The sequence below is a fragment of the Danio aesculapii genome, chromosome 5, assembly GCF_903798145.1.
Source record: "Danio aesculapii chromosome 5, fDanAes4.1, whole genome shotgun sequence".
In the NCBI taxonomy this organism is placed as follows: Eukaryota; Metazoa; Chordata; class Actinopteri; order Cypriniformes; family Danionidae; genus Danio; species Danio aesculapii.
In genome coordinates, this window is record NC_079439.1 from 1,793,327 (window position 1) to 1,809,261 (window position 15,935).

The following is a 15,935-nucleotide window of genomic DNA, read 5'->3' on the forward strand; positions in this document are numbered from 1 at the left end:
AAAAAAGTAACCAAATAAAAGCATTTACTTTGTCCTAATATAACCAGAAGAGTCCATTAATTAAATGCAGTGTAAATAAAGACCTGTAAACGACGGCCGGGATCCTCTTCCATGATCTGAACGCCGCCACGTTCTCCAGCTGCTGATCAGTGACTGCAGCCGGCACCAATATCTGCTCCGGGTAACTTGAACAAACCCTGACACACACACACACACACACACACACACACACACACACAGGTCAGGTGATGATGCACCTCGTATTCCTTATGTGTTGGTGATCTAATGTCCCCACAAGTTTAGCAATACCAGTAAATTTTGAATTTGTGTGTTAATTTTTTGGTCCCCATGAGAAAACGAGCTCATAAATCGTGTGTGTGTGTGTGTGTGTCAGGTGTTTCAGTCACCTGTAGTTGCTGTTGATGTTGGAGATTCTCCAGGCACTGTGCATGTCGAAGCCCATCCTTTGCAGCTCTCGCTTAAATCTCTGCTTGTGACCTCCTACACACACACACACACACGCACGCACACACGAGTGTCACTGAAGATAACAGGTGGGTTTGTGCTGCTGCTGAATTTGAATGTCCCCACAATTCCCAAAAATAAATGTGTGTGTGTACCTGCTCTGCATATCCCATCATGCACCTCTCTGTCCTCTGCAGACACACTGGTGCTGCAGGACAGGAAGCTGAAGGCGAAGAGTTCCTGCAGACGAGCTGGCGGTCCAGACGCTGCACTGATCCTCCGTAGCCAATCCTGACACTGATCCGCAGACAGGAAGTTACACCTGAACACACAGAAACCACAGGTGAGCCATTACTGACTGTTTACTCCCATAATGCACCATTCTGGGTGTAATTGAGCTGGAATCATCAGTGCACATAATATCAGCGTTCACACTCCAAGCCATCTATCAAGTTTCACTAATCAAAAAGCTGAATTTCCAGGACCTAAAATGAGTGGAAAAACAGCCTGCTGTTGTGTTTTACATAATATTAAAGGTGCAGTAAGCAAGTTTGACACCCAGTGGTTGAACTAGGTACTGCACTCATGGATCAAAACACATTTTCACTCAGCTCCTCCTCTGATGAGTCTACGCAAGCATAGGTTGCCAGATTGACGTGAGTGTGTCTGACTATCGAACCTAAAGGCTGATTTAAGGCTGATTTCTAACTAAAAGCAGCACATTTGTTTTAATAAATACTTTCTAATGTAATAACTAATTTGCCATCATGATGCCAACATAATGTTTTACTAGTTATTCTGAAAGATACTAGTATTCAACTTCAAGTGTGCTTTAAAGGCTTAAAGGTGCAGTATGTCAGTTTAACACCCAGTGGCTGAACTAGGTATTGTATTCCTGGTTCAAAACATGCAAGCACAGGTTGCCAGATTGATGACACCAAACAGGAGCGAGCCTGATTATCGAGCCTAAAGGCTGATTTAAGCTGTGTTCTAAATTAAAAACAACGGCATGAGATAGAAGGAATAATTTCCATATTAAAAGGAGTTTTTGTTCTAACCAACACCTGAAATATATATATTAGAAACAGCTTCTGTTTCTCACAGCTGAACAACAGAAAACTGACAATGATCAGCTGAAGTACACCTCATGTGCTTTATTCAGTGTTAAATGCTAATAATGTGAGTCTGAATGCCAATACTGAAAGCAGCAGCATATAGTTCACCTCAGATCTGGAAAATAGAAATAAACCAATTGAAGCTGAACTTCAGAGCTGTGACTCAGTGCAAACCAACACATATCAGTGATTCAGCATCTACATTTAATAATGTTAAAGAGGTTTAATATGTATTAATTAGATTATAAACCTTACCATTTCGCTGGGGTGCAGTGAGTGCACTATTCTGTGCTTCTGAATGGCTGTATTTACATTTCTGTCATGTTTCATCTGGTGCAAACAAATTGCTCATCACTGCAAATTCGTCACGTAGCATGTTGTTAGGACACGCGCTTACAATGTAACCTGCTCACCCAATGTTTACACTCATAATATTTTTTATTATTTGCTAATTAATAATCTCATTTGAAACTCTGAATCTGTGTCTTATTTCGGAGTCTGCTACTGTCCACCGGAGGTCGCATTTCAGTCACGGACGCATGCTTTGAGAGTCTTCCTGACTGAATGAATGAAATACGTGGTTTTCCACAATCTGGCAACCGGGGTGCTGAAATATATTTGGATAAACTGGCACTGAGCAGGTTAAAATGACCAAAACACAGACATACGTTCCTGCACGTAACGCACATTTTCAAAGCAGAATATCTGACTTTGTTTTTCAAATAAACAAGAATGTTCACTGAGCATGTTTCTGAATATCTGCAAACATATTATGGTGTTTTTATGCTTTAGAGGAGCCAAAAACTCACACACAGCACTTTTAACATGGTTTTAGCTTGAGTATCAATTTTCAGGACTTTAATAGCCACTATATAAGAACAACAATCAATAATTTACATCATATTTTGAAAAAAAAAAAATCTGAGGTATTTACTGTTTGTGTGGCTGCTAATGCTTCTTATCCCAATTTTTATAGCTTAATAGTATTAGCTCAATAGCTCCATATTTTATATAATATTTAATTACTTTGATAGTAGTTTTACAAACTTTACATTTAGTTTTTCTGTCATCAGCATTTTAGCTTCAGCTCAGAAGTGACTTATTTCAAAGTCAAAACTCCTTAAATGTATAGAAGTCAGAATTATTTGCCCTCCTTTTAAATTTTTATGCTTTTATATTTTTTCCCCAATTTCTGTTTAACAGAGTGCAGATTTTCCAACACATTTCTAATAATAGTGTAAATAACTCATCTCTAATAACTGATTTATTTTCTCTTTGCCATGATGACAGTAAATAATATTAGACTAGATATTCTTTAAGACACTTCTATACAGCTTAAAGTGACATTTAAAGGCTTAACTAGGTTAATTAGGGTAAAGTTAGGGTAATTAGGCAATTTATTGTATAACAGTGGCAAAAATTGCTTAAGGGGGCTAATAATATTGACCTTAAAATGGCTCTAAAACTATTAAAAACTCCTTTTATTCTAGCCGAAATTAATCCAATAAGACTTTCTCCAGAAGAAAAAATACTATAGGAAATACTGTGAAAAATTCCTGAATCTGTTAAACATTGTTTGGGAAATATTTGATAAAGAAGTTCTGGGGGGGGTGAATAATTCAGAGTTGTTTTTTTTAAAAAGAAAAACAGAACACATTCAGAATTTCCATGAGCCGTGGGAACCCTGTTATATTCAAATAAAGGGATAAAAATAAGTGTTGGTTCAGCTCTGCAGGCGGATACAGGGATCAACACATTTGCTATTCAAAGCAGTGCAGTAATACAGACCTGATGAGTTTACAGTCTTTACAGGTGAGCTGAATCTGCGTCGGTTCATGACTCTCCACACTCTCAATCAGCTGCAGAGGAACCTGACAATACAACAAACACACATGCCTTCAGTGCATATACTATTATCTGCGGTGTAAAGTAATTAAGCATAAAGCATTAAAAACACTCAAATTGTCACCTGCAATTATCATTAGGCAAATTAGCATAGCATTACACCCCTGGTCTGTTTTTTATACAGATAATCTAGTTCAGTTAGAAATATATCATCATACTGAAATAAACCCCACCCCTAAACAATATTCAGGTTTATTTGTAAATGTCATCATACTGAAATAACCCCCCGCCCCCTACTCAATATTCAGTTTCAGTAGGAAATACAACATTATACTGAAATAAAATCCCGCCCCCTACTCAATATTCAGTTTCAGTAAAACACATCATCATACTAAAATGAAACCCCGCCCCCTACTCAATATTCAGTTTCAGTAGGAAATACAACATTATACTGAAATAAAACCCCGCCCCCCACTCAATATGCAGTTTCAGTTGGAATACATCATCATACTGAAATAAAACCCTGCCCCCTACTCAATATTCTGTTTCAGTGGGAATACGTCATCATACTGAAATAAAACCCCGCCCCTACTCAATATGCAGTTTAGTAGGAAATACAACATTATACTGAAATAAAACCCCGCCCCCTACTCAATATTCAGTTTCAGTAAGAAATACAACATTATACTGAAATAAAACCCCGCCCCCTACTCAATATTCTGTTCCAGTGGGAATGCGTCATCATACTGAAATAAAACCCCGCCCCTACTTAATATTCAGTTTTAGTATTCCGCATAAATCTGCATGTCTCTGCAGTTGATCCCTGCAAGTGCTGTTGAGGAAACTCTTACACTGATGCTGTTCTCCTGCAGTTTGATGTGAAGGCGGTAGCTGGTTAAGGCAAGGACACACTCCAGTGCTTTCTCCACATGGTCCACACACTCGCCGAGCAGCAGCGCAAACGGGACCTGCAGAACACACACACACACACATACATCATTATTACAGCGCTATTTTTTCCCCTAAATTCTGTTTTCCATTGAAGTTTTTTATACATTATATATTTCTGAACAATACAGTGAAATGTGTTATTAAGCTATGAAAATGAGTGTCTGACCTGTTCATCCTGCAGTCCGGAGCTCCCACGAGCCTCCAAACTCTGCTGCACCTCTTCAACCTTCAGACACATTAGATTATATGTGAACATCAGCACTGATCTGAGAGCAGTAAATAATGGGGTAATCACTGTTTTTTGTGTCTCACCATGACTCCAGGACGGCAGCTGAGAGGATCACAGTCTTGCTGGCGGTAAACACACTGACTGACCTGACAGACACATCAGTACTGTTTATTGCAGGAGCATTCATTCATTCATTAAATCATTAATTCTTTAAATAATTTATTCATGCATTAATCTGTTCATTAATTCATTCATTTGTTCATTCATCAACTCGTTAATTTATTTGTTCATTCTTTAATTAATGCATTTGTTCAGTCATTCATTCTTTCAATTATTTGTTCATTCATTCATTCTTTAATTTGTTCATTCATTAATTTATTCTTTCATCGAGGCATCACGAGGCACTCATTCATTCATAAACTTATTCATTTATTCATTCTTTATGGATCATAGTTATACCTGACAGACACACCAGAAACATTTACTACAGGAGCATTCATTCACTTATTCATTTATTCTTTAATTCATTCATTCATTCATTCGTTATTCTTTCGTGCATTTGTTCGTTCATTCATTCATTTGTTAATTTGTGCATTGATTCAGTCATACGTGTGCTAATTTGTTCATTCTTTCATGCATTCATTCCTTCCATCATTCATGCATTCATTAATTCATTTGTTCTTTCATTTAAGTGTTTGTTCATTCATTCATTCTTTAATTTGTTCATTCATTAATGCATTCATCCAATCAGTATCATAGTTATATGACACATCCATCCATACATTTACTAAAGTAGCATTAATTTGTTCGTGTATTCACTCTTTCATTTGTTTGTGCATTTGTTCGATCATTCTTTCATTTGCTAATTTGTTTATTCATTAATTAATTATTTTTTTTATTAATGCATTTATGATTTTATTCATTAACTCATTCATTCATAAATCCATCATTTATTCATTTATTATGGATTATAGTTATACCTGGCAGACACGTAAGTAACATTTACTACAGGCACATTCATTTATTCATTCCTTCATTTTTTAATTTATGCATTCGTTCGTTCATTCATTTGATAATTTATATGTAATTAGTTCATCATTCATTCATGCATTAATTTAATTCATTCATTCATTCTTTCATGCATTCATTCTTTAATTTGTTTATTCTTTCATGCATTTAATTGTTCATTCGTTCTTTATTTAATTTGTTCATTCATTAATTTGTCTATTCTTTCATTAATGTATTCATTCATTTGTTCATTCCTTCATTCATTAACTAATTTATTCATAAACTCATTAATTAATTTATTTATTATGGATCATAGTTATACCAGACAGACACATCAGTAATATTTACTACAGGAACATTCATCCCTTCAATTATTCATTAGTTTATTCTTTATTTATTTGTTGAGTCAATCTTTAATTAATTTGTTCGTTCATTTATCCATGCTATAAATTAAGAAAAAACTAATTAATAAAAAAAATTATATATATTACTGTAAATATATCAACACTCAATTTTTTATTTTATGGTGATTTTCTCAATATTTAGAGTTTTTAAACTTTTGAATCTTATTTTAAATAAAAGGTTTCTGATATTCAGATACAGTTAAAGTCAGATTTATTAGCCCCCCTGAATTATTAGCCCCCTGTGTATTTTTTCTGAAGATTTTCAGCACATTTCTAATCATAATAGTTTTAATAACTCATCTCTAATAACTGATTTATTTTATCTTTGTCATGATGACAGTAAATAATATTAGACTAGATATTCTTCAAGACACTTCTATACAGCTTAAAGTGACATTTAAAGGCTTAACTAGGGTAATTAGGGTAACTAGGCAGGTTAGGGTAATTAGGCAAGTTATTGTATAATGATGGTTTGTTCTGTAGACTATCAAAAAATATATAGCTTAAAGCTGCTCATTTTGACCTTAAAATTTAGTTTAAAATATTTAAAACTGCTTTTATTCTGGCCAAAATAAAACAAATAAGACTTTCTCCAGAAGAAAAAATATTATCAGACATACTGTGAACATTTCCTTGCTCTGTTAAACATCATTTGGGAAATATTTACAAAAGAAAGAAAAAATCAAAGGGGAGCGAATAATTCTGATTTCAACTGTACATGTTTGTCTTATTTTACATATTAGATTACTTTTAATTATAACTATTGCAGTTACATATAGCATTATTTTACATGATAAGTTTCAGATACTCCGATTCATATTTTCATGTTATTTATTTTATTATTTTGGCTAATGCTATAAAAACAGCACTCAAACTGAACTGATGCGATATTGCTTCACTTTCCTCCACAAGCCATGACAGAATCGATCAGACATTTCACAATCGATGATGCGTTCGGTTCATGCTGATCAATCATGCTGATCGATTCAGAGCAGATCAATATAGAGACTGCATCAGATGAGGCTGAACCTATAGATATTATGGATTCACTGTATGGATTCAGCCTCTCCAATGATTCAACACTTCACCAAAACCAAAACGGAATAACAGGAAATTTATACTTAACACTTATAAAATAAAATAAATAAATAAATAAATAAATAAATAAATAATGTCTATTTCTGATTATTATCATGACAATGAAGCCAATTCACCCACAATTATGGTGGATTTATTTTATTTAAAAAAGGATATATAAGATTATATAACATGAAAAACATGCAAATAAAAAACAAATACCACTGAAATTGTTACATTTATAATTAGTTCATACATGTATAACAATATTTTAAAGGCAAATTTATTCATGTTAAAGTATGAGCACATTTGTTTATCATAAGTTTAATAACTCATTCCTTTATCAGTGATGACAGTACACAATATTCTACTAGATATTACACAACATACTAGCACACACGTTCATTCATGCCTTCATTCTTTAGTTGCATTCATTCGTTCATCCATTCTTTATTTAATTTCTTCATTCATTAATTCCTTTATTCTTTCATTAATGCATTCATTCATTTGTTCATTCAGTCATTTGTTCATTCATTCATTCCTTTATTCTTTCATTAATGCATTCATTCATTTGTTCATTCAGTCATTTGTTCATTCATTCATTCCTTTATTCTTTCATTAATGCATTCATTCATTTGTTCATTCATTCCTTTATTCTTTCATTAATGCATTCATTCATTTGTTCATTCATTCCTTTAATCTTTCATTAATGCATTCATTCATTCATTTGTTCATTCATTCATTCCTTTATTCTTTCATTAATGCATTCATTCATTTGTTCATTCATTCCTTTATTCTTTCATTAATGCATTCATTCATTTGTTCATTCATTCCTTTATTCATTCATTTGTTCACTCATTCATTTGTTTATTCATTCCTTTATTCTTTCATTAATTCATTAATTCATTCCTTTATTCTTTCATTAATGCATTTATTCATTTGTTTATTCATTCATTCCTTTATTCTTTCATTAATGCATTCATTCATTTGTTCATTCATTCATTCCTTTATTCTTTCATTAATGCATTCATTCATTTGTTCATTCATTCATTCATTTGTTCATTCATTCATTCCTTTATTCTTTCATTAATGCATTCATTCATTTGTTCATTCAGTCATTTGTTAATTTATTCATTCCTTTATTCTTTCATTATTGCATTCATTCATTTGTTCATTCATTCCTTTATTCTTTCATTAATGCATTCATTCATTTGTTCATTCATTCATTTGTTCATTCATTCCTTTATTCTTTCATTAATGCATTCATTCATTTGTTCATTCTTTCATTAATGCACTCATTCATTTGTTCATTCATTCATTTGATCATTCATTCCTTTATTCTTTCATTAATGCATTCATTCATTTGTTCATTCATTCCTTTAATCTTTCATTAATGCATTCATTCATTCATTTGTTCATTCATTCCTTTATTCTTTCATTAATGCATTCATTCATTTGTTCATTCATTCCTTTATTCTTTCATTAATGCATTCATTCATTTGTTCATTCATTCCTTTATTCATTCATTTGTTCACTCATTCATTTGTTTATTCATTCCTTTATTCTTTCATTAATTCATTAATTCATTCCTTTATTCTTTCATTAATGCATTTATTCATTTGTTTATTCATTCATTCCTTTATTCTTTCATTAATGCATTCATTCATTTGTTCATTCATTCATTCCTTTATTCTTTCATTAATGCATTCATTCATTTGTTCATTCATTCATTTGTTCATTCATTCATTCCTTTATTCTTTCATTAATGCATTCATTCATTTGTTCATTCAGTCATTTGTTAATTTATTCATTCCTTTATTCTTTCATTAATGCATTCATTCATTTGTTCATTCATTCCTTTATTCTTTCATTAATGCATTCATTCATTTGTTCATTCATTCATTTGTTCATTCATTCCTTTATTCTTTCATTAATGCATTCATTCATTTGTTCATTCTTTCATTAATGCATTCATTCATTTGTTCATTCATTCATTTGTTCATTCATTCCTTTATTCTTTCATTAATGCATTCATTCATTTGTTCATTCATTCCTTTAATCTTTCATTAATGCATTCATTCATTCATTTGTTCATTCATTCCTTTATTCTTTCATTAATGCTCATTTGTTCATTCATTCCTTTATTCTTTCATTAATGCATTCATTCATTTGTTCATTCATTCCTTTATTCATTCATTTGTTCACTCATTCATTTGTTTATTCATTCCTTTATTCTTTCATTAATTCATTAATTCATTCCTTTATTCTTTCATTAATGCATTTATTCATTTGTTTATTCATTCATTCCTTTATTCTTTCATTAATGCATTCATTCATTTGTTCATTCATTCATTCCTTTATTCTTTCATTAATGCATTCATTCATTCATTCATTTGTTCATTCATTCATTCCTTTATTCTTTCATTAATGCATTTATTCATTTGTTCATTCAGTCATTTGTTAATTTATTCATTCCTTTATTCTTTCATTAATGCATTCATTCATTTGTTCATTCATTCCTTTATTCTTTCATTAATGCATTCATTCATTTGTTCATTCATTCATTTGTTCATTCATTCCTTTATTCTTTCATTAATGCATTCATTCATTTGTTCATTCATTCCTTTATTCTTTCATTAATGCATTCATTCATTTGTTCATTCTTTCATTAATGCATTCATTCATTTGTTCATTCATTCATTTGTTTATTCATTCCTTTATTCTTTCATTCATTCATTCATTCCTTTATTCTTTCATTAATGTATTCATTCATTTGTTCATTCATTCATTAAAGCTTTCATTCATAATTACTTAATACATGTATAACAATATTTTAGTCCCTTCGGCTTAGTCCCTTTATTCATCATGGGCTGCCACAGTGGAATGAACCACCAACTATTCCAGCATATATCTTGAGCAGTGGATGCCCTTCCAGCCACAATCCAGTACTGGGAAACACCCACACACACTACAGCCAATTTAGTTTATTCAATTCCCCTATAGCGCATGTGTTTGGACTGTTGGGGAAACCGGAGCACTCAGAGGAAAGCCATGTGAACACGGGGAGAACATGCAAACTCCTACTTGCTGTGAGGCAACAGTGCTAACCACTGAGCCACCATGTCACCCAGTTTAAATGTGTGCAAAATTTAAGCTTAGAAAATATAAATGTAACCTAGTTGTAACCTAATCTAAAATTTGCAGTTTGTCACTTCTGCCTAAACGGACCGATGATTTTATTGCCGTCACTTCATATTTTAGTTTCTCATCATATCTCCTGACCAATCAAATGCCTTCTAGTGTCTGACATGCCCCGCCCCTTCTTCTCATTGGATTTTCATTTAATGCGCCATTCTCACTGCCATTCTCACTGGCAGAGCTATGAGAAAAAACGAACCCAATTGGCTGTTTCAAAAGGGGAGGAGCCACACTATGCACCGCCCTCTCTTCATGTTTCAGTTGAGATTGTCAAATTTAGAATAACAATGCTTATTTCAAAGCACTTCACGAGATCTTTAAGTCAGAATTTGCCTGGGGTATTGAATAATTTCAGGCTTGACTGTATATGTATTGCTTTTTTATTTTTGTGAAATACAGCCTGACTTTGACAGGCTTAATGAGATTCACCATGATAGCAAGCACCTGACAGAGAGTTATGAATGATTCTACTGGCCTCGGGTCATAAACAGAGTCATGTCGGGACTTTACCACTCCTGAGGAGCTTTTAATAACCACAATCAGCCTTATCTTATCTGTAGAAAAATAAAACAAAAATGTGTTGACAGGGTTTTCATTTTTAAAAAATGCAGCTTAAATTAGTTAACAATAGGCAGCACCGTAGCTCAGTGGTTAGCACTATGGCATTACAGCAAGAAGGTCGTTGGTTTGAGTGCCGGCTGTGCCTGTTGGTGTTTCTGTGTGGACTTTGCATGTTCTCCCCGTGTTGGTGTGGGTTTCCTCCGGGTGCTCCAGTTTCCCCCACAGTCCAAACACATGCGCTATAGGGGAATTGATTAACTAAATTGGCCGTAGTGTTTGAGTGTGTGTGTGAATGAGTGTGTATGGGTGTTTCCCATTAATGGGTTGCGGCTGGAAGTGCATTTGCTGCGTAAAACATATAGTCAAATAGGTGGCAACCTCTGATAAATAGGGACTAAGCCGAGAAAAATGAATGAATGAGTTGACCACTCACAGATCTCTATTACATTCATATTTTCCACAGGATGCTTTACAGTAATATATTAGTGCATACACTTTGGATTAGTCAGTACTTATTGGTATCACAGCACACACAAATGAATATGTTGGTGTAAAATATGAAATAAAATTTTAATATACAGGAAACATCAAGAGAAACATAAGATATTAAATATAGTTGAAAAACTGTTTTGAATAAATGCATTATCTTTTCTATTCCTAAAGATGTTTGGTGAGCAAATTTTATTGAATATAACTGTTTAATAAAACTGCTTTCTTTAAATGCACTGAAAAATATTCCCTATATTCACTGAGAAGTGGATAAAAATATTCATGTTGAAAAGGAGGTGTACTCATTTATCCACTGTATATATGAAAAAACCTGCATTAAAGCATTACAAACGCAGAATGTGATCATATCTCTCGTCAATATCTGTGTTCAGAAAAACAAGTCCATATCAGTCGTGAATACATTCAGTATCATTAACTCTTCAGACAGAGCGAGTAAACTCAGCAGATCTGCTCTGATGGTCACTGCCAGACAGAATCTGAGGACATTTTTTTGCTATTATGTAAATAATAATTAGCACATTCTGGGTCAGTTGGTGTTTCTGTGTTGAGTTTGCTTGTTCTCCTCGTGTTCGCGTGGGTTTCCTCCGGCTGCTTCGGTTTCCTCCACAGTCCAAACACAAGCATTACAGGAGAATTGATTAACTAAATTGGCCGTAGTGTATGAGTGTGTATGGATGTTTCCCAGTACTGGGTTGGAAGGCCATTCGCGGTGTAAAACATATGTTGGGGGTTCATTCTGCCGTGACGACCTCTAAAATAGAGACTAAGCCAAAGGAAAATGAATGAAGAAAAAAATATATATATTTTTATATATATATATATATATATATATATAATAACGTAACTATTATTTAAGCCTTTCAATCAAGATCTAATTAGATCCACTTGTTTAGTAAACAAAGCAAGTGTCTCATATAATATCTCTACTAAAAGTAATATAAATATAACTTTACAAACTATACTTTAGATAAAGCATATAAATATCTGCATACTAGTCAATAATGTTGCTGAAATTAATACAAAAACTGAATGAATATTTATTTACACATATTTAGATAAGCAAATAAATAGACACAATGTTGAGCAAAAATCTGCAGATTCCGTTTGGGCCTACTGATAAACATACATACACACACACACACACACACACACACACACACACACACACACACACACACACACACACACACGCACATGCACATGCACAAACATGCACACATTCCACACTGCATTTCTGACACACAAACAATGTTATAATAATGAAGGTTTACTGACCTGAACCTGGATCAGTCGCTGTGTGTGTAGCAGAGGCTCAAAGAAACACACACACGTCTGCAAAAGACAATCATACACTTATTTTAATTATTGTATTTATTTATTTATTTATTTATTTATGTATGTATGTATGTATATATATATATATACAGTTTAAGTCAGAATTATTAGCCCCCTTTGATTTTATTTTTTAAATATTTCCCAAATGATGTTTAACAGAGCAAGGAAATTTCCACAGTATGTCTGATAATATTTTTTCTTCTGGAGAAAGTCTTATTTGTTTTATTTCGGCTAGAATAAAAGCAGTTTTTAATTTTTTTCAAAACTATTTTAAGGTCAATATTATTAGCCCCTTTAAGCTATATATTTTTTGCGATAGTCTACAGAACAAACCATCATTATACAATAACTTGCCTAATTACCCTAACCTGCCTAGTTAACCTAATTAACCTAGTTAAGCCTTTAAATGTCACTTTAAGCTGTATAGAAGTGTCTTGAAGAATATCTAGTCTAATATTATTTACTGTCATCATGACAAAGAGAAAATAAATCAGTTATTAGAGATGAGTTATTAAAACTATTATGATTAGAAATGCTGAAAAAAATCTCTCCGTTAAACAGAAATTGGGAAGAAAAAAAACAGTGGGGCTAATAATATTAATAGTAATTTAATAAAAATGTTAATAATAATAATTATATATATATATATATATATATATATATATATATATATATGTTAGTGCTGTCAAATGATTCATCGCAATCACATCCAAAATAAAAGTTCATATTTACAAAATATATTTGTGCGTACTGTGTATATATTTGTTCATATAAATATATGCATGACTGTATTGTAAATATATTTCTTTTGTATTTTTATGTGCCGTATGTGTGTGTATTTAGACAAATATTCATAAATATACACATGTATAAATTATGTAAATACAGACTATTTTGACAGCACTAAGTAAGTTCTATAAGTGACTTTGTAACAGTAGGATTGAAATTGCGTTTATCCAAACTTCAGATGACATATTATTATCAGCAGACAAAAAATATGCATTTATTAAATATGATTTTATTAACTGAAATATTTACATTTGTATTAAAATATGACATCTATCATTCGTAACACTATCAACAAATTATTAATATTAGTCAATATTAGTTTTACTCCAGATTTACAGGCATAAGTAGGTCAGTGCGACCTTATATAACCCCATCAGAAGTCAAAGTCAACCAATAATAAACTTGAGGGTGGATTAAAAGTGAAACAGGTTTTGTATTGTGAGTTTGTGAAGGGCAGAGATAAAACACACACACACACGCACACACACTGAGAGAGAGAGAGAGAAATGCACAGCTATTCAAGCCGATGGGAATGTAAACTATAATCAAAGATCATGCAAAGAAAGCTTATGCAAACACAAAACCTTGTTATGCTGTGCCTGACAAGCTCGTGTGAAGCCAAAACATCTGTTTGCTTCTTATTGATCCATGTTTTATAATGACAGAGAGGTTATCGTGCTTTAAACAGCTCCATTCTGAAGAGCAGGTTTACTCAAATACAATTAGAAATATATAAATAAACTAATAAATAAGTGTAAAAAAGCAAATATGAACAAATATAAATTATAAGTTTATAGTAATTATATAATTTAATTTAATGTTTGTTTTTACTACATATTTTTTTATTTTTCACTTACCTTTGTGTACATTTAATTATTTTATATATTTATAATTTATTCAGATGTGGCTTTCCATATTGCAGAAGGGTTTGACCTCACATAAAAAATACTATAGTAAACTTCTAGTAAATACTGCAGTGTTTTTGAACCACACTTTACTAAACCACTTGAATTAATCTGTTGTGTTGATTGATAACACAACATCTATACTGTACTGTAGTGTAATACTGTAGCTTCTACAACTATAGCGTGCATCATACAACAATACATCACAGTTTACTGTAGTAAAACTAAAGTATACTACATTAGTATTACAGTTTATCAGTTCACTATAGTTAGTACTACAATATGCTAGAACATTCGTTAAGAAAGAGATGTAGATTTATAATATATACACTATAATCCACTTTACTATAGTATTTACTATAGTATTTTTTCATCTATGTCAATTTAGTGCAGATAAAAACAGCCTTCACTAATTTACTTTCTGTATGTGCAACAGTGTGCACGTCTGGTGTTTAGTGAGTAGTCTATTTAGTGAACTATTTAGTGTGTGTATGTGTTCTTGTCGGTGTTTGTTGTTGTTATTGTTGTTCTGGAGGGCGGAACCGTCACCGGCGAAAAAAAAGGTGCAGTAAAAGCCGCTACGCGCCGCCGTTCACTCACCTGCTGTCGCCGCTGCAGCAGAAGATCCGCGCTGTTGCCGGTAAACCGGAGTGAAAGCAGAAAAAACACGGTAAACAGAAAGTAAACATTGACTGTAATCCTCTCTACACCGCCATGACGCTCCCCTCTCAGCTGCTCCGCGCGCGGTCATGTGATGGGTCTGACGCAGTCACGCACCCGCGCATCACGTGATGAATGTTTTGTTTTTGCGTTGCGGAGATAGGATACAGTCCGCGTTATATTTATTAATAACAAAATCATTATATTGATCAAAAAACCTATTATAGTGTGTACTGAAGCAATAAAATGCCGTCTATAACATTTCAAAAACAAAGAAGGGATTTTTATTGAACACGAAAAATAATATTAATCACAAAAAGTATTATCTTGTGTACGAAATGATTAATATGTAATCCATTACATTGTTTTAAATACAGTGATGATTATAATTATCCGGAAAACGTTTTACGTTGATTTTGGCACTATTTTACAATTTTAAAACAAGTGTTCTGGACTTAATTTACATAAATCAATAATAATAATAATTAAAGAATTGTTATTTCAAAAGCAAGTATTATTAAATGAGTAGTATGCAGAAACTTAATGTAAATAGATACATATAAATGTAATAAATTTTTCTCATAATTGTCCTCCGAGCAGAGTTAGGACAGTATTTTTTTATTTATAAATTAATAATAATAATTATTAATCATATCTAATTTTGATAATAACACATATATATTACTATATGTATTTAAATTATTTCAATAAATTATTAAATAATTATTTAGAATGAGAAACAAACAGCTGCGGTTTCCCCACAAGTCCAAAGACATGTCGTACAGGTGAATTGGGTAGGCTAAATTGCCAGTAGTGTATGTGTGTGAGTGAGTGTGTGTGGATGTTTTCCAATGATGGGTTGCGGCTGGAAGGGCATCCGCTG

At 32.6% G+C, this 15,935-nt stretch overlaps 1 protein-coding gene across 1 annotated transcript in view; it reads right to left on the bottom strand.

The window, feature by feature from the left end:
• The window catches only part of LOC130228772 (myotubularin-related protein 3-like), a 45,865-nt gene extending 30,728 nt beyond the window's left edge, over positions 1–15,137 (bottom strand). The window contains exons 1-9 of the mRNA XM_056457212.1: positions 14,993–15,137; positions 12,639–12,695; positions 4,689–4,751; positions 4,543–4,602; positions 4,277–4,393; positions 3,369–3,451; positions 621–787; positions 408–501; positions 84–197 (exon numbers count right to left, since the gene is read on the bottom strand). Of these exons, the coding sequence (XP_056313187.1) occupies positions 84–197; positions 408–501; positions 621–787; positions 3,369–3,451; positions 4,277–4,393; positions 4,543–4,602; positions 4,689–4,691 (638 nt within the window). The 5' untranslated portion in view covers positions 4,692–4,751; positions 12,639–12,695; positions 14,993–15,137. The remainder of the gene's footprint in view (positions 1–83; positions 198–407; positions 502–620; positions 788–3,368; positions 3,452–4,276; positions 4,394–4,542; positions 4,603–4,688; positions 4,752–12,638; positions 12,696–14,992) is intronic.
• Positions 15,138–15,935: the final 798 nt, after the last annotated feature.